General features: G+C 32.9%; 1 protein-coding gene across 2 annotated transcripts; it reads left to right on the top strand.

Annotated features, from left to right (window-relative positions):
• Window positions 1-8,649: 8,649 nt before the first annotated feature.
• On the top strand, window positions 8,650-18,611 carry LOC133679898 (protein DETOXIFICATION 43-like). Of its 2 annotated transcripts, none has more exons than XM_062102626.1 (14): window positions 8,650-8,937; window positions 13,883-14,083; window positions 14,349-14,470; window positions 15,112-15,402; window positions 15,574-15,767; window positions 15,888-16,023; window positions 16,256-16,352; window positions 16,473-16,573; window positions 16,738-16,901; window positions 17,153-17,224; window positions 17,326-17,442; window positions 17,535-17,630; window positions 17,723-17,844; window positions 18,171-18,611. In XM_062102626.1, the coding sequence occupies exons 2-14, from the start codon at window positions 14,004-14,006 to the stop codon at window positions 18,223-18,225; spliced, it is 1,647 nt and encodes a 548-aa protein (XP_061958610.1). In that variant the 5' UTR covers window positions 8,650-8,937; window positions 13,883-14,003; the 3' UTR covers window positions 18,226-18,611. The 2 variants fall into 2 exon arrangements, with proteins under 2 accessions (XP_061958610.1, XP_061958611.1); XM_062102627.1 differs by lacking the exon at window positions 8,650-8,937 and adding an exon at window positions 13,665-13,796.
• Window positions 18,612-20,020: the final 1,409 nt, after the last annotated feature.

Below are 20,020 nucleotides of genomic sequence, written 5' to 3'. Positions count from 1 at the left end.
ATGGCCACCAAATAATTATTTATTTCAATTGAATCTCAAGAATTCAGAAAAATCTCAATTGAATCCCCCCCCATTCACACATGTTAACTAATGAATCGTATCCAAGTTGAATGCTTCTTTGCATAAGAAATAATGTCAATTTGTAGGAGTTTGATGTTTTATATTAAAAATTTGTAAAGATTGCTTATATGGAAAACTCAATTGAGATATTTTTTTTACTTTGATGACCCCATTGAGAAATTCTTAGGGGCTCAATTGATATTTAGCTTATATTTGGGGTTAAATTAAGGTTTTTTCTTTATACTACATTCTTCTTCAGACACACACACACACACATGTCCTTGAGCTAGTAATGTCTTTGCGTTTGTTAGTTCTCAATTGAGATTTTTGTTTTTACTTTGATGACCCCATTGAGAAATTCTTAGGGGCTCAATTGAGATTTAGCTCATATTTGGGGTTAAATTAAGGTTTTTTCTTTATACCACGTGCATTCTTCTTCGGACACACACACACATATATATCCTTGAGCTAGTAATGTCTTTGCGTTTGTTAGTTTATGTTATTCCTCTATAAATTTCTGTTTTTTTTTAATTTTTGACTTCTTTAAATGTTCACTCTCATATATATATATATATATATATATATATATATATATATATATTTGATGCTCTCATGGTGTATTTATTCATATTTGTTTTTATCATGTGGGGTCTAATTAATCTCATGATAACTAGCTCTCTCTATATAATAAGCCACTTTTAGCTTAAAAAATAGTGTGATAACTAGACGATGTGCTCGATCAAAGGAGTGCATGCATGGTACCTAATACTAGTTAATTGTTCATAATCAGCCTTCAATACTTGAGTGGTTTTAAAAGGCGTTTTCATAATCAGTATTGCTATTGGAGTAGAGCTGTCGACAATTTCACCAGAAGAAGGAATTATATATATTATAGTAAATGGCACTAAAAATTGAGAAGGATGTGAGTGCACTTAATGATTTGTTTTGTAATAATGCGGTCCTTGTAATTATTAAGTGGGTGAAAAAACAAGAGATTATAAGAGATGAAAGCATTGACCTGCATGCTAGCTTACACTATTCCTAATTTAAGTTATTATATCCGTCGAACTTTTACAGTGGTTTGGTGCAAATTTTATAATTACTAATAAGATTATTAACGGAAATATTTATTGGTATTTTATATATTCATTGACGGAATAAATTCATTAATATATTTTAACCTGAATTTTTTTTGACGCGTAATTTCTATCTGTAAAACCATTGACAAATGTTTTTTTTTACCAATTGATTTAGTGACGGAATTAGATATTACCAACTAAAAAAAAGCTGACGAATGTTTTTTATTGGTAATGTCGTCGGTAAAAATATTATCGATGAATTATAAATCATAGACTAACAGAAAATTTAAATCGGTAAAATTGTGAAATTTGTAGTGTAATTAAGTTATTATATCATGTAAAACATGGAAGGAGCAACACTGGTGGACAAGGGCACGCTTCGGCATCTCCGAGCAGTATTGACGGCTCATGGTGCTCTGAAATGCTATATATATATATATATATATATATATATATATATATATATATATATGCAGCCATTTCCAATAATTATCAAATCGCTATGTAAGATGGCAACATTTTTGTGACACCACTGATCTCTTCTTGTCAGTACTGTCCTCAATTAGTTTACCTGGTGACGTACGAAGCACCACCACCACCACTCCATCTATGCCGAGATTGGAAGCACCATTCACGTCGGACAAACACAATTTGGTGGTGACAATGAACCTCATCTTTTAGGTATTTTTAAGTGGGAAAAGACATATAGTTGAATGCTGTAGTATTTTCTTTATTCAACTATATATGTTCATAATGAGTCATGATCCTTAGGGGAAAAAATCCACAATGAGACCCAATTTCGTTATTTTGTTTATAAAGAAAGATGTAAATATAAATTGATCGCTTTCTCAATAAATAAAAATCTACATCAATGACTGTTAGCAAAACAATCCAAGACTGTGAGTAAAATAATTAAAATAGCAATTTTTAAACTTAATTTGAGAGTCTTTATTGAGTAATTATTTTTTATAAAGATAAACCCGATCTAATTATCAAATAAAAAGTTATTAATTTTATCTAAGTGTATATTTAATATGCTCAGACCTAAATTTTATCTAGTTTACAAAATACGTTCACACAAAACTTTACAGGTGTTGCTGTATGTGAAGAATGTACAAGTTGTAATTATGAAGGGTAAGAAAAGAATCGAAGAAACATCATACCTGACGAGAATCGATATGCATTGAGCATCTGGTGGGGTAATGGTGCGTGTGGTTTCCACACGAAAGTGGATTCCATCTTTTTTACGTAATAATGTAATGAAGATTCATCGCTGATTCCGTGGGTACCTGACTACTTGGTAGAAAACCAGTACCCTTACGTACCGATGCTCTGTTAGATGCAGGTTTTGCTTCGAAATGTGGGGCCTTTTTCTTCTTCTTCTTTTTTTTAAAAAATAAGCATTTGTTCATTTAAAATTAAAAAGAAATTAAGCAAAGAGCATGCGCAATATACATTTCAGGGTGCGTGGGTGAGTGGAAAGCATTGATTTGTTAGCGTGGCTTCTCTCCAACTCGATAGTGGAATTCGTCCGCTTTAATTTAATTGTATTTTCGTGGCTTCCACACGAAAGTGTTTTCTAATCTTAATATTTTATTATGGCGCAGCAAATTCCTTTGATGGCCAGTTCCTTCTTCATGTATCTAGCAATACACGTATATGTACGGAGTCTCGGTCATGGCATTAACACACGTACTTGTCTTAAATTGAATGAAAAAAATCATGCAATTTAGAAAGTTAATTAAGAACCATCAGAAACTAAAATTTCTATTTTAATAGAAGAGAAAATTGTTGGAAGTGGCCAGCTGGAAGATCTGGTCATCATATATATATATACAAATTCAAGTGGGCTTTTGTGGTCCTAGAAAAAAAATGCTTGGGTTGTGTAAGACCTCAAAGCCTTGAGACGATTGGTGGAGATTGATATGGGGTTTCATTATTTATGAGACCCACACAAAGTTTTTATTTATGGATTGGTTAGCTGGAACCATATTTCATAGAATTATAACTAAAGCTATGTGGTCTGAAAAACAAACTATGTGCTCATCGGGCCGGGTATCCAGAAAATAGTGAGAGATTGCCACCAAGAATATTTATCTCTTGGACTAGTTGAGTTAAGAAGGCATTTCTATTTGTTCTTTAATTTAAAGCTGAATCACCAGCAGTAATCTTAACAATATCGTCTCAGATGCTCAGACGAAGATTTTATCTGTCAACAGTCTTAAACACAGAAACGTTGCCAGCTTCTAATTTTCATGATCTCTGAGAACCTGGATATTAGCTAACAATAATTTTGCATAAGTTGTTGCGAGCTCTTCTTTCTTGCCAAATACTTCTGTCGTTATATATATATATATATTCTTTGTGCTATAATTCAATGCAATAATAATATTTTCTTTTTGGTGTCGGACCCAAGTGCTATTAGTTAGTTTCTTGTGAAGGAATTAACTTGTTCACCCAGGGTCTATTTGAAATTTAACCAAGAAAAAACTGTAATTTTAACATGAAAAAATTGATTCATCAAATCTCTAATAGTTACAACAACAAAAAAACATTGAAGGATGTGGGTGGGATGGTAGGTGAGAAGCTTGAGAAACCCCAAGTCACAAATTCAACACTTCCATCCTTGGACAGCTCCTCCTCCTTAATTTGTGTAATATATTAGGTAATATGTAGTTAAAGGAGCCCTAGATTAATAAGGCGTAAATTAGGTTGAGCCCACTTTGTATGTGCTATTTAGCACGGTCAATCTGAAGGATTAATTTCATGGAATCCCAAGAATTCCTTGAAATCAACAGTGGAGCAATATTGTTCACATTCCGCTCGTTCCCTCTTCTCTCTCGTGGCGTGCATATATAACTAGTGGAGTGGCATCCCATCGTCAAAAGCTCAAGCACAACACTTAAAAAAAAGAAAAAAAAGGATATACACACTAGTTAGCTCATCGTCCTAGCTATGAGGGCTGACTAGTCATCCTCAAATGTCGTGAAAGAAAAGAATTTCCTATATTATTCTCTTATAGCATATACTAATTTTGTTAAGAAATACATAATGATATTGGGATAATTTATAATATTAATTCTATTATTAAAGAAATAATAATCAATTAAAAGTTTTCAAGGAATTGGTATATCTATATACCGTAATTATAGATATGGATATAATTACTAGGCTTTTTTCCCCTTAATTGATGACCTTTTGGAAAGAAAAAGATAGGTTTGAGTTATAATTCTCTTCTGAATTTCTAGACGTGGTGAGATGTTCTAATTTTTCTTAAAATATTTTTAATATATAGTCGAGATATATATATATATATATATATATATATATATATATATATATGAAATAAGAAGATCAATATAAAAATGGGAAATCGAAAACAAAAGGTACACTGTCTTTTCGTGACTTTACTCCTCCTTTTTTTTATCCTTCTCTTCGTGGCTTTTCTGTCAGTGCATTTATGAGACATATAATGAAAAGAGGAACTGGCTAACTGAATCTCTTTACAAGTTCAAAATCTCTGAAGTTTAAAACAATGACGACTTAAAAAAAAAGTTAGAGTTGAAGGTCAAGCAGAAAGAATAAAAATAGTGTGATGCCAAAGACTTTCTACTTTTTAGAGAGAGAAGCTTTGACATCTCTCTAAAACGGACCCCTCTCTCCCTGAAGATTTAAAGTTATTGATCCCTCTTTACAAAGGTTTTTGTTCTTGTTTATCTATTGATTCTTTTTCTTAAGATTTGTTGAGATACATGATGAAGAGGAGCACGAATTTCTAGTTCCAGAAGAATACTTGGAGATACGGAGTCACCATTTTATCATTAAAAAAATATATTAACATAAGTTGACAGCTTCGATTTTCCTTTCAATGAAATTTGATAGGGCAATTCGTTCGTTCCCCATTTTTATGGCGGTCGGTTATTCTTGGACTCGTAAAATATAAGAAAAAGATTGAAAAAAGAAGCTCGAAGAAGCCGATTAAAAGTATGTGAAATGAAAAATACAAGATGTTACTTGAAGAATGGATATGTATTGTTCATATATATATATAAGCATGTAATGCAAAAAGGAAATAATGATTTTCTTATAATTAATAAATTTCGTTTGGAACTACATCTTATATTGGAATATGTTATAATAATAATAATAATAATAATAATAATAAAAGAATTTAAAGAATCGATGCTTTTATATGTACAGTAATTATAATTATAGCTGTTGATAAAATCATTAGTTTTTTTTCCATAATTGATGCCCTTTTGGAAATAAAAGGACAGGTTTGAGTTATAATTCTATTCGAAGTTTCTAGACGTGGTGAGATCAATGTTCTATTTTTTTTCTCAGATACATTTAAACTATTGTGTATATATAAGTTTAGAAATGTAAATATGAAATAAGAAGGTCAAGATAAAAAAATGGGAAATCGACAACAGAAGAAACGTGGAGAAGATTTACGCTCTCTTTTCTTTTCTTTTCTATTTTATGTCTTTTTCCTTTGTGGCTTTCCTGTTAGTGCATTCATGTGAGATACATAATGAAAGAGAGATTGGCTGGTTGAATCTCTTTTCAAGTTCTAGTTTTTTAGGTTTAAAACAGTAACGATCGACTTCAAAGAAAAGTTAGAATGATCGATGATCAAGAAAAGATTTTTTTTAAAAAAAAACAGTAGGATGAAAGTGTTTTAGAGAGTTCTTTTAATTATCTATAAGTCATGACATGAATATATAAATTAATACACGAATAAGTTTTATCGTTAAATGAATTGTATTTTTTTATATTACCATAGTTTATCGAAAGAAATGATAAAAAAAACATGAATCATTTCCTCTAAATTAAGGTGTCGAAATCATTGCAAGCAGATAATAACAAAAATCGCCTTAACATTTCAAACAAATCAGCGCCTCCAACCACGAACAACCCCCTGCAGATCACCATGAATTACAGCCCACCCTCAGGCTCATGAAGAATCCAGCTTTCATATCATATTATTTCTGGGTTCCTTTTTTCAACTTACCGGTCTCGTCCAGTTCCGTTTTCTTGAAGGTCATTTCAGAATCCCGAATAATTCTTCATTTATTTTGAATACTTTTGATGAATTATTATTTCTCTTTTGAGCACGAATTGTGGATTGTATTGTAATTTGATGGGTTGTGTATCCGCGTTGTTGCGTGACGACTCAGATATGAAATCGTAAAGATTTATTTTTGTGATTTAGAACACTTGATAAATAATTATTTGATGTCGGTGCACATTTTATTTGTTGATTTGCATGAACCTGGTGTGCATTTCCTTGTATATATGATATTGATTTATTTTGTTGTATATAGTTAATTGTTTTGGTTGTCCAAGAAATCAATGAGGAATAAATAAATAATCTAGCTGTTGTTTAAAGATGTTGGCACATGAATAATGAAATTGATGCATGATTCCACATTCAAAATTATTAAAAATAAATGTCATAATTTTTTTCCTGTAATTTTGTTATGAAATAATAGTTTTACTATTCATGAAGTCAACCCACTATAAATAAATTATTCGTTTGTTGGTTAAGGATGTTGACAACACGACTCCTCATTATTGAAAAAAAAAGACAAAAAAAGATAATGAATTTTATGTGTGGGAATCTTTTTTTAGGTATTGGATGACATATGTCTTAATGCTTGAAATAACTGGGGTTGGATTATCACAATCCCTTATAAGATCATAGAATACTAGTGATTTTTTAGCCTATTTTAAAACATAACCAAAGAAGCGAATCAAAGCTTAATTTATCATTTATCACTATTTTAAGTTTAATGTCCACCCTTTAAAAGTTAGATATTTTTAACATTAAAAACAAACACAAAGCAATTTATCTTAAATACTATATTTTAGAATGATTCTCATCTTTATTTTAATATAACTAGTCCTTTACCTATATAACATTTAAAGACGAGTAGAGTTTCTAGTTAATATAAAACTAGGTGATAACTTTTTAAAAAAAAAAATTTCACTTCAATGTTTTTATATATACTTTTTATGCAACCAATCATGGTTGTTGTTTAAAAAACAAAGATTATTGGATTGTTTTTATGTGAATGTTTTTATGTCATATAACTAGATTAAAAAAAATAGTTTTAAAAAACAAAGTATTATACCTGGTTGGGTCAATGTCAAAAAATTATCTCAACCCAATAAGTTAAGTAGTTAGGTGATGTCCTAAGATATGATTTATATTATTCTCTAACACACCCCCTCAAGTGAAAGACTTTGAGTTTGAAACTTGCACAGGCTCATACTACCTTGTGCTTGTTTTTTATCAAACAAATAAGGATGTTAAGATTCGAACTTGTGACCGCTTGGTCATTAAAACTCTGATACTATATCAAATAACCAATTCAACCCAAAAATTAAAGTTGTTAGGTGAGGTCCCAAGATATAATTTATATTATTCTCTAACACACCCCCTCAAGTGAAAGCTCTTTAAAGTTGAAACTTGCACAGGCCCACACTATCTTATGTTTAATTTTTATCAAATAAATGGGGATAATGAGATTCGAACTTGTAACAGCTTGGTCATCAAGACTCTGATATCATGTCAAATAACCAATTCAACCCAAAAACTTAGTTGTTAGGTGAGGTCTCAAGATACTTGTATAGGACCACATTGCTTTGTGCTTAATTTTTATCAAATAAATGAAGATGGTGAAATTCAAACTCGTGACTGTTCAATCATAAAAGCTCTGATATCATGTCAAAGAATCAATTCAACCCAAAAATTTAAGCTATTAGATGAGATTCCAAGATATAATTTATATTATTCTTTAACAATCAACAATCTAAATTATGAGTTTGGCAGATTAATTCCGGTTGATCCAAAATATCATCGCCTTAACATTTTAAGAAAAAAAATTCATCTTGAATTCTTTTTATTTTAAGTCAAACTGAGTTTTTTGCTAGTGACTCAAGTTGTTTTTGGAACCGTTAAATCAACCAGATCACATCAGATTAAATATCTTAATTTATATATATATTTTAACCTTGTAAATTAATATTCATATAAATTTAATTAATGATTTGTTTTTTATATTTACAAGCTTATATAATTCTTTATCTATTTTAGATACTTGTAGAACTTCATAGTTGATATTTTTTTTTATGCTGAAAACATGTTAGTAACTCCTCGTATTACTATTTTGGAGATGTGAAGAAAAACGTTTGCTCGCATTTTGACCCCCTTAGTTAACTAGTCTAGTAGCTTTCTATACATAATAGAATTTTCATTTTCTGCAATTAATGTGTGAAACTACAAAAGCCTCATGTAATCTAAAATTGCAAGTATTCAGTATTGGGAATCCTACGCAGCCCACAAGTTGGTAAAAAGCTCTCATGCACGTTACCTACTAAAAGCACTTGATTTTGTAGCAAAAAGTTAGACAATAAGGTTACAGAGCTATATCTTACACTGGTAGTGGAATTCCACCTTTCTACATCCCCAAGTCTATAAATTTTAATGCAATGATGCAAGTGAATTTGCATTATCATCACAAGGCTAGCTTGACATTTATTTTTGTTTCTTTGATTTATCTTCGAACTTGATTCGTCAACTTTTCTTTAAAAACGTCTCTCTTTTTTATTGGAATTCTCGCTAATTTGTTATAGGCTAGTTCATAATCGAGAGCGAGGAAAGGTGTGTATAAAAGGGAGCTGGTGGGTCTGTATTGGTTTGCAATCCAAGGGAGGTTGGTAGAAAGAGCTTTGCAGGAGTTGGTGGGAATTGAGCTAGCCTTGCACAGAGCTTGCATTACCGATTGCAAAGGTGAGCTAAGTATCCTCTCACTTCCTTCAGTTAGGTCTTGATCGATATTACTAATTTTGTATTGATATTATACTTCTTTTTCTAGAAAGTTAGGCCTAAAGCAGTAGAATGTGTATATAACTGTGTGTGTGTAATGATTGATATAGAACTAAAATCTTACACGCAATGGGATTCTAAAGAATCATCAAAAAAACAGTTAGTAAATAGTGAAGGACCAAGGCCCGATGGCTTGGCACGAATTCGACGGTATGGGCGCGCGTATTGCTTCTGTTGATAGAAGGGCCGCCAAAATGGAAGCGAATTGGACCAGCAGATGGCCATAAAATTATTAGAAACATTTTTTACTTTCCTTAACGAAACCCATCCTTGTTTCTCAATGGCAGTGATATCGCGTTTTCTGATAATAATTCTGGAAAAAAACCCTCCCACCCTTCAAGTCACAGCTTATTCGCAGCAAAATGTACTTCTTTTTTTATAAAAATTATAACTTAAAGAGTCCATGTGGCTTTCGGCTGTGATCCCTCTCAGGCTCTAAAATAGTTGGAAGTTGTCACCAGGGACTGTGTGTTCAAACTTCCATGGCCAACCGGAAGATGACGATGAGTTCTTCTACTGCCACTAGTCAAGTACGGAGTTGCAGGCCCTTTGAATTCTGGGGCCCACCACTTGGGCTAGTTGGGCTCCGGTTCTGTCTATTTTATAGCTGATCCTTTTATCACCACATACAAGTGCCAAACAGAGTCATTTCCTTATCCTTCTTTATTGAACGGTCGTTTAGAAAAGTTATCAATTTTTTTATTTTATTTTTTTGTGGTGGTCATGATTTTTAAAAAAATTATAAGTCGTTGGTTTTAAATATAATACATGAAAATATTATTAAATATTTAAAAACCATAATTACAGTTGAAAATCACAGTCACGGTCAAAATGGTAATTCCCACGCTTCTCTTTGTTTTTCCACCATGACGTGCCTTCGGCTGTCTTTTCTACTGCTTTTCTAACTCATCATCATCATCATCATCATCATCATCATCATCATCATCATCATCATCATCATCATCATCATCATCATCAGTTTGTGATAAATTATCGACCTCATACTTGCTTTTATTGATTTCGAATGACCAAGTTAAATGCTTCCAGCAATTTCGTTAATTAAGTTTTTTTTCATGATTGATTTATTTTTAAATAGCATTGGGTTATATTTTCTAAAAAAATTTAAAAAAAACTGAGATATATAAGATTTAAAAAACATATTTTTTATGTTTTTTTATTAAAAAAACACAAATTCATTTCAAAACTATCTAGTTGATAAATTTATTTTTAAATGTTTATTTTTTGTATTAGAGGCTTCTTTTTAAATGTTTTGCATCGTATGGGAACATGGTTTGCACCATGTTTCATAAAAATTCAAAAAATAATTTTATTATAAATTAATTTTTTTACATGTTTTGGAATGTTTTGATGCGTTAATTTCAAAAATAATTTTTAAAAAATAATTTTAATATATTTTAACATAAAAAATACTTTAAAAAATAATCACAATCATACTTTCAAACAAACATAATTCTGAAACACGAGAATTAAAAGTCCATGATCCTTATGTCATCTTTATACTTTTCCCTTTTATATATTTTAGAGCACCAACAAAACACAACTTAAATAATTAAAGTTTGCTGTAAAGAACAACATTCGAAACGTTATGTCATCGGCTTAATCTAATTTGTGAACCTAATTTTTTATCATTAGTCTCAAAGTATTGATGGAGATAAAACGGAAACAAAAGGAAGTAGCATAATTGTTCTCTTGATAACTACTAAACCTATCTCTAATTTCAATCTCTTATTAGGATAATATTGCAACCGCTGATTTTATTATGGGACGAAGGATATATTTTTCTCCGATTCTCAAATGATCTCCAAGCAACAAAAAAAAAAATCTCCAAATAGCCAAATAGGTAACCCACCTACTTTACATTGATACCCAATTAAAATGGAAAGCATTAAAATAATAAAAGGTGAAGCCTGGTAGATGGGTGTCCCGAGTGGTACAGAACAGTCAACAGCCTGGTCCTTTTAGAGGTGACCCAAGTGGGTAACTTACTTCTCGAACAAATTGTCTTGAACTAGCTGATTAATATGTTTGATTTTAGATGTGTCCCAGATGGGTAACTTTCAAACAAATTGTCTTTAACTAGCTAATATGTATGAAATGAAAGAATTAAAGCGAAGCTGGTGTAAGATTCTGAGAGAAATCTCTGAATCTTGAATTGGCAGAATCGGTTTCTCAGTTATAAATTCTTAGATCCTGCTCATGAAGTTTCTTCTTCTGATTGAAATTAATGATAATTCAATCAGTGCTGCATTAGCAACTTGTAATGGTAACTCCTTGATCAAGATGGAAAAAAGAGAAGCTGCTAGCAGAATCTCTAGGTACATTTTTTAGTGTGTTTTTTTTTGTTTTGATTCCAGGGGGTCTTTTTGTTGCTGCACGATGTGTTAGAGATTGAACCAATTCAAGAACAGATGAGCCTGGAGATTGCTAAGCATTTTCTTGTAAATGAAAATCTCTAAATTACATGCATTAATTAATCCTTAATTCTTCAAATACCAAGATATCGCTGAATTGTCTAGAGAACTGGCATGTACCAGCACTCCATTTATGAACAACGAAATTTCTAGGAATGTGAACAAAAATACGACCTTTCCGTTTCTCGAATCTCTTCAATTCTTGTTGGCTATCTTGCGGATTATCTAGTGAAGAATCAAGTGATGGAGGCTTTTGTTTCCATCATAAATCTAATCATAATGTTGACGCTCCTAGCTGCGAGGTAGGAGGCAAATGACTTCGCATTCAAGAAAATTTGTTTATAATTGTGTCTGCTTTTTGACCCCTTTGTCCCATTATTTAGCTGTTCTTGACACTTTTGCATGCGTAAGTTGGTATAGAACATTGACCCGTGATGCTTCTTTAAATGTGAGAGATCCGGATTTCATATTTTTCCAGCTCTTTGTACAAATTAATGGTAAAAAATGAAGCATCCCATGATGTATCCATGATATATACCCTGTGTGTGTGTTCACGTTAAAGTAGGTTGTTGTTTACATTATTTGCTCACAAATTATCTCTAGGGAAGTGATTTGATCAAAAAATAAATCTAGGGAACTGAGAAAAAGGAGCCTTCCTTCGTATAGAGACGTCGACAACATCCAATCTCTTTGACTCAATCGTACCTTTTCAATGTGTAAAGAAAGGACGAGAAAGATATAGGTTTTGTTTTAGCGTGAACAGTAATAGCAGCAGCCTGTTACGGTGCTATCTAGGAACCATATAGAACCCAGGGAGGTTTATTCATGCTTAAAAACGCAAACAAGAGACGCATTGCCCAAAGATTTTGCAGCTACTTAGTTAATTTCTATGCTCTTTGTCTTTGGGATCTAGCTAATTAGTTAAACAGTATTATATATACAAAAAAAAAACTATGTAAAAATCTCATATAAACTAAAAAGGAAACTGCATTTTTAATATTTAATTTATTAATTAATTCTTGTAGAATCTAAATACCACCATTTTTAAGGTAGATGATTTGTTTGTTTGTAAATAATATTTTATTCAAAAAATTCTTATTTTGATTCCTGATTTTGAGAATCGGTGAATGGACTAAAAGGTGTAAACACTTGTAACTTAGCTACCAAGAACAATAAAAGATGACAACTGAGGTAATGAAGTTTATTAGCAATTTAGGGTGTTTTTTTAGGGCAGCGGTTTGATTATTGTTTCATGAAATTTTAATTTTTTTATTTTAAATTAATTTATTTTTTTGTACTTTTAAATTATTTTAATATGTAACATAAAAATATTATTTTAATATTTTTCTGAAAATTTCACAGTGCAGAGTGACTAACTACTGGTGTCGTTGTTCCCTGTCATAACAGTTCTGTCCATATACATGATTTGGAATTGCATTTTTTGGTAATTGTCAAACGAGGAAAGAAATTCATTGGTTTGCTTCTTCATTACCTTTTACTTCCTTTAAAGGGCAGTGAATCCTTAAAATTCCAATCACTGTAATGAACCCAAGAATGATCTGTCTTTATTAAATTGATCGTTGATTAACGATAACAGTATGCTGACATGGCAGGACAGTGCCCGCATCACCGCGTTAAGGTTGGTAAGATGAAAAAAGAACACAAATTAGCACACTTAATATCAGTATTAACACACTCACGCTATAGCAAATAACACAGTCAAGCGCGTGGGGGCAGAGGCACAGCTAAACCTAAAGTAAGGACCACGCATTACTTTCAGTGACGACCACAAACCATTGTTTTAATACTTGTACCGACCCGCTGGGTAAACTTAAAGACCCCGTTGATTTAAGGTTTAAATCTGTTCTAGTTTAATAAAAAATAAAAATAAAAACTTGGTTAATCTGTTTAAAAACTCGGATTGAACTAGCAACTTGATCAATCTAAATCTGATGCAAACAAAACTTGTTTGTCAATTATGTAATTTTTTTATCAAAATAATATTATTTTTATTTTAAAAAAAATTAATTAACCCCGATTCGGCTCTCTTAATCTATAACCCGGGTCTTATTCTGAATCGGGTTTAGTCCATATCCGAATTGATGCTTGCAAATTAATGCCGGCATTTTTTTAGGGAGACCTTTGACAGATGTTTGATGCACATGCATATTTTATATAGAGATATAAGAGAGAACTGAGGGAGGTTCAACTGTTAATTGTTGAGAGAGCCATAAATTCCAAGTCCTTATTCTATACACAAGTACCATTGGCTTTCCTTTACCTGAAATCACTCTTGCAGTTATCGATTGTCTTATCATAAAAGAACACAAGGTTGGTTTTTAACTTGAGCATTATTGCTTGCAGGGTTTATTGTATTGTCATGATCATGATCCACTGGTATATTATGCATTTTGCAGGTTATAGGAACTTGGCTTGTGAGGACTTGAATACTTTTGCTGTCACCCCGATAAGCTTAACTGGATCAGAAAAGGTTCAAAGTTAGGGTGATATTCAGTTACATCTCAAGGTTTTGATATCATGTCTGAGGAAGGTGCTTTGCAGCCAGTTGGTCTGAGAAAGCCGAAGATACCACTCTCTGTTTTTTTTAGAGATGCAAGGTATAATTTCATTTAGTCCCATGCAGTTTTTTAGCTGTGCTGCATGTGCAAATGCTGTGGCTTCAATGTGCGATATACTGGTTTTTATTCTGCTTTGGAAGACCGGTTTGTTAATTAGGATGGTGTTGATCTTTTAAAGTTTAAAGCAGGCAAAGAATTTTTATTCCCCAGTTCATATGTTAAGAGGGAACTTAAGGTGGTATGACTGGTAAAGAGAAACCTTTTCATGCATCTATGAGCTAATTAACGTTGGTTCCAATTTCAGACGTGTTTTCAAAAAAGATGAACTTGGTTCGGAGATCATAAGGATTGCATTGCCTGCAGCAATGGCTTTAGCTGCTGATCCTGTTGCCTCCCTGATTGACACAGCCTTCATTGGCCGTCTAGGTTTGTTCTCATGTCCTCTAATTATTCGTTCAGCTAACTACAGACCTCTATTGCGAAACTGCTGCATTTTGACAACAACCAATTAATATTCTTGCTGTATAGCATTTAAGAACCTCATATACAAAGTTGAAAGATCGTGGAAATTTAAAATCCATACTATTGCATGGATTTCTCATGTGATTAAGATTCTGACACACTGGAACTTCAGAGAACTTTCACGATGTATCTCTTAACAGCATTTAGCATATCCCCCTTCAGTTGTTCAATAAAATACGTGTGTCTGTTTTAGGTACTCGGTGATGTTTCCAAATTTTATCATACTGCGCATTCATAATGAAATCAACGTGGTATGACTCTTTAGTATGCCTTAATGTACCTGGAAACCCCCGAGAAAATTCTCCTGATCCAGTGACATTTTTAGTCCACGATCAGTTACAGTATCTATTGTTTATCAAAAAAGAAAGAAAATGAAAGGAAAAACAAATTACAGTGGTAGTTGTGTTGAATAATATCCTACTGATCATGTTCAAATTGTCAATCAGTTCTGCTCAATGAGCTATATATCTTGTTGCTGAATGTGACACACCAACAAGTGGACCAGATCTGATACTGAAGCTGATTTTCATTTTTATTTTGCACAGGTCCAGTGGAAATAGCTGCTGTAGGAGTTGCTATTGCCATATTCAATCAAGCCTCAAAAGTCACCATATTTCCATTGGTTAGTATAACGACTTCTTTTGTAGCTGAGGAAGAAACTCTTCAAAGAAATGGCAAAGTTGAATCAGAAAAGGCTGGGGACTTGAATAAAGATGCGGAAAGTGGTAAAGCAAAAGAGTCGGTGCATGATGACGAAATGCTCGAGAACTTGGAAAAAGGTTCAGCCACAAACAATGAAAAGAACATTGAAAAGAAAGATTCAGTGCTGGGGGATGGTACACGAACTCTCTCTTTCTCTTTGATCATTTTCCATTGCCCATGTTATAGCATCACCCCCTAGAACATGTGTCAAAAACTCAGAATTCTAAAAGTTGCTAAAAAAAGACAGCATGAATACGATTATCATATCATCACGGCATAAATAATGTAGCTGTTTTTCTCATCAGATTGTAAGGCAACCACAAGCAAGTCTACTACTCTTACTGATACCAAAAGTGTTGATCCCAAACGAAATAAAGAGAGGCTAAATATCCCCTCAGCGTCGACAGCATTAATTGTTGGTGGAATTCTTGGTCTAGTGCAAGCTATATTCCTCGTGTTTGGGGCAAAACCTCTCCTGAATATTATGGGTGTGAAATCTGTAAGTGCCTTCAGTTTCAATCTCATTCTCCACAGAAGTGTTATTTTTGTTACTCTGCATCTACTAATTCCCGCTGCCTTGACTCAATAGAGAACTGACAGCTGTCTTTTTTATGGATAGGATTCGGCGATGTTAACCCCTGCAAGGAAGTACTTGACATTGAGAGCACTAGGTTCTCCTGCAGTTCTTTTGTCACTGGCAATGCAAGGGGTCTTTCGAGGCTTTAAAGACACAAGAACCCCTTTATATGCCACTGGTGAGAGGCATTTCCTTTTAGTTTCAGCATTGATTCTCTTTTTGCAAAAGAGATGCCTTAATGCTCAGCAGATTTCATTCTAACCAACGTGAAATCAAGCATATTAAACATGCATGAGAAATAATGTGATAAATCGATCACCGTTCTATTTATGGAGATAAATATCCAACTTCGAACCTGAAGTTTTGGGACACAACTCACTCTTCCCTTTTGTTCTTTCTGTGCACCGCAGTTATAGGAGATTTAACAAATATCGTCTTAGACCCGATATTTATCTTCGTCTTCAACTGGGGTGTCAGTGGTGCAGCCATTGCTCACGTCCTTTCTCAGTAAGTACTATGATCTCGAAACTCTGCAGCTAATATAAATGTTTAGTGTTTGCAACTACTAGTTGAAACTTGAAAGGATTGTTATTTAATAAAAAAACATTTTCCTTGTAATTATTTTAGGTACTTGATTTCACTAATTCTCTTGTGGAGGTTGATGAAGAAAGTTAATCTTTTACCCCCAAGTGTTAAAGATTTGCAATTTAGTCGGTTCCTCAAAAATGGTGAGGGGCCTAAGTACTCTAGCTCTGATCACTGTTTTGTTTGAAGTATTTTCCTTCTTGTAATTGGTTGTAGTTAAATTATAATTGATTTTCTACTTCGATGCAAGAGTTCCTTACACGCGATCAATGCATTTTACTTACTTCATTTCTGTGCTGGGAGGCAGGCTTTCTGCTTTTAGCTCGAGTTGTAGCAGCAACAATCTGCGTGACCTTGGCAGCATCAAAGGCTGCTCGATTGGGTTCAACAACTATGGCTGCATTCCAAATTTGCTTACAAGTTTGGTTGACATCCTCCCTTCTTGCTGATGGCTTGGCAGTTGCCGGACAGGTAAAGAAACATACATGCTTTATTGATTATTAGTGTCCAGTTGTTGCATTTCCTGGAGCTGCAATCATACTTTACCGGTCCAAATATGAAGTAGAATAAGCAACTGAATTCGAAACATGTCACATTTTTTAACCCTTTAAAATTGCTCAACCTTCCTTCTCGTAGTCTGCTTTCGGAAAGTATCCACTGTTTAATTTCCAAATTTTCATTCAGGCTACTCATTAGTATGTGTTTTTCTTCAACTTTTATAGGCAATTATTGCTTGTGCATTTGCTGAAAAGGACTACCAGAAGGCAACAACTGCTGCGACCCGGGTGTTACAGGTACGTCAATAACATGTGTATCGATACATCCTCCGTGTTTTGGTTTTCCTTTTCCTCTAAACCAACCGCAGACTTAAATTCTGACTGGTTTTGTTGTACAGATGAGTTTTATTCTTGGTCTTGGGCTAGCTGTGTTTGTTGGACTTGGTCTGCACTTCGGTGATGTAATTTTTTCAAAAGATCCTGATGTTCTTCATATTATAGCCATCGGCATCCCGGTAATTCCCATCTACAAATCCATAACTAAAATGTTCTTTCTATTTCCTTTTTCAGCTTAATTAGACTGACTTTTGCTTTTTCGACCCCTCAGTTTGTTGCTGCTACACAACCCATCAACTCGATAGCTTTTGTCTTTGATGGTGTAAACTTCGGAGCATCTGATTTTGCTTACTCTTCGTATTCCATGGTAAGTTTGTTGGCCATTGTTCATTTGTGAGTTCAATCTTTATAAATCCTACTCTAAATGAAATTCACTTGTTTAATTTCTTTGCTCTTCAGGTTCTGGTGGCCATGGCAAGCATTCCAGCCATCTTTGTTCTCTCTAAAACTGGTGGATTTGTTGGGATTTGGGTTGCTTTAACCATCTTTATGGGGCTACGCACATTTGCTGGTGTATGGAGGTAATACTCCTTGTTCTTTTCTTATCTTCAGGCAATTTCCCTTGTCAATAGCATGTGATATTCCACTTCTTATGCTTCATTGCCATGACAAATCCTTACAAGGACTAGGTTTATATGGACGCAAACTGTTTTACTGGTTGTCGGCAGTCCACCAGATAATTTCTTAGACCCAAACCTGCAAAACCTGCTCGACTCTAATGCTTTATGATACTTGGAAAAAATAAAAAATATCAAAGAAAGAACGTTAAAGAAGTCTTTATCATGGTAGTTGCTCGATTATTTGAAGCTCCAAGTTGATTGACATGGAATTCCCACTAACGTTGCAGGATGGGAACTGGAACTGGACCTTGGCGCTTTCTCAGAGGGCGATTGTTGACCTAGGACATGTAAACCTCGGGAACATGTGTGTAATAGCGGCATAGTTTTGTCCTTGTACACCTTTTTCTTCTTAGACTACTAGATATGTATGGCATATGGCTCCTCCCTGCGATTCATCCCGTCACATGTTTGTATCGTTCGTGTAAGGACCGCCCTCGCTGGATTAGGGCCATGGCTCACTACTTATTGAAAAACATATATGGATGGATTTGGAATGATATACAAGATTAAAGGGATGATGAAGTAGTAACGATTCATGATAATATGAGATGTTAAAGGAGAGACTAATTCATGTCTGGTATGATAGATCATACAAAAAAAAAATCAATCTTTGTATCTTTTTTAGCTCCAAGAACGAGATGAAATAAAATATTTATTTTATCCTTGCATGTTATTGTTGTGTCTTTTGTATTTGGGACGTTGTTTTTTCTTTTCATCAATGGTTATGATCCCAATAAAAAAATATATATTCATTCTTAAATCTTCTTGCCTTCGTATCTAAAACTTAGAAAATAAGACGACGGGATCATTTTTTTTTTCTTTTTCACTATATTATGCATATTTTATGTTCTTGATATCAACATCTTTTTCTACACAAAAATCACAATAATTTGAATTTTATGCATAAAAATATAGATTGGTAGGAGAAATAAAATCTTATATTTTATATTATATAAAAGATCAATTAATTCGGTAGAGAAAAAATATATAAAGCAATTTTCAAAAAACAATCGTTTGCTATAAAAACAAAAGAAAACAAACCGAGCCTGGAGTTGAGCCCAGGTAAATTTGGGCTATACTCCAGGCCCATCCAATTAACAGATACAAGTGATGGGCCATCCAACATCATCTTCAACCTCGGTTCGTCGGTTTCCAAGGAAGCCCGGCAGGAAGAATAAAATTCCCCCTACTCACATCATTTTCCACTTGAATACACTTTTAAATAACCCTTTATCTTTATAAACACAAATCTAACATCAAAAATTATTTTTAAATATTAAATTATTATAAAATCTGATTTAAAGTTTTCAGATCTAAAATTGTTTTTATTAACCAAATATACAAGAATTTAGATTTTTTATTTATGATCCCTAGGTTTTGATGAGAAAAAACAACGAGAAAATCTAGGTATGATTTTAAAAAAAAAATGGTTTTGGTTTGGTTGGTTTTTATTTTTATTTTATTTTTTTAATATGAAATGATTGTATCATTAGTTTATGCTTTTAATAGTTTAATTTTCTTTTTAATTGCTATAATATGAAAATGGTTAATTATGCCCCCGGGGGGGTGGAATCATTGGTGAGACTTAAGTTTCCGGGTTTTTTTACGTATTTATTTATTTATTTTGGCTTTTTTAATTCATTAAATTTAAATTTATTTTACATTTTTAAAATATAAGACATATTCTAAATAATATCTTAAATTTAACAATAAAATAACATTGTTAGTGACAAAGGGACTAACATTATTAATTGACTTAAACTACAAGGGACTCCGTTAATTTTCTTTTTTCTTTTTCTTATGAAACATTTTTAAAGAAAAAAGTTCAGGAACCTAAAGTCAGTAACCCAGTTATTTCTATATGAAATAAAAAAAATTCATATATAAAAAAAAATTCATATAAATTTATGTGTTAACGAAAGAGTGAAGTGCAGATCCCGTGAATTTAAATAATCGACTCTTCATGGTGGGAAAAAAGGTAATAGCCACGTGTTCACATAGCATTACTCCAAGGGGGTGTTTGGTGGGTGGTTAAATTTTACATCCGAAAATTGCTTCGGTAACAAATCACCTTTAA

Source organism: Populus nigra, chromosome 19 (genome assembly GCF_951802175.1).
Source record: "Populus nigra chromosome 19, ddPopNigr1.1, whole genome shotgun sequence".
In the NCBI taxonomy this organism is placed as follows: domain Eukaryota; kingdom Viridiplantae; phylum Streptophyta; class Magnoliopsida; order Malpighiales; family Salicaceae; genus Populus; species Populus nigra.
The sequence above is the reverse complement of the archived record's forward strand: the minus strand, read 5'-3'. Positions and strand labels throughout refer to the sequence as shown.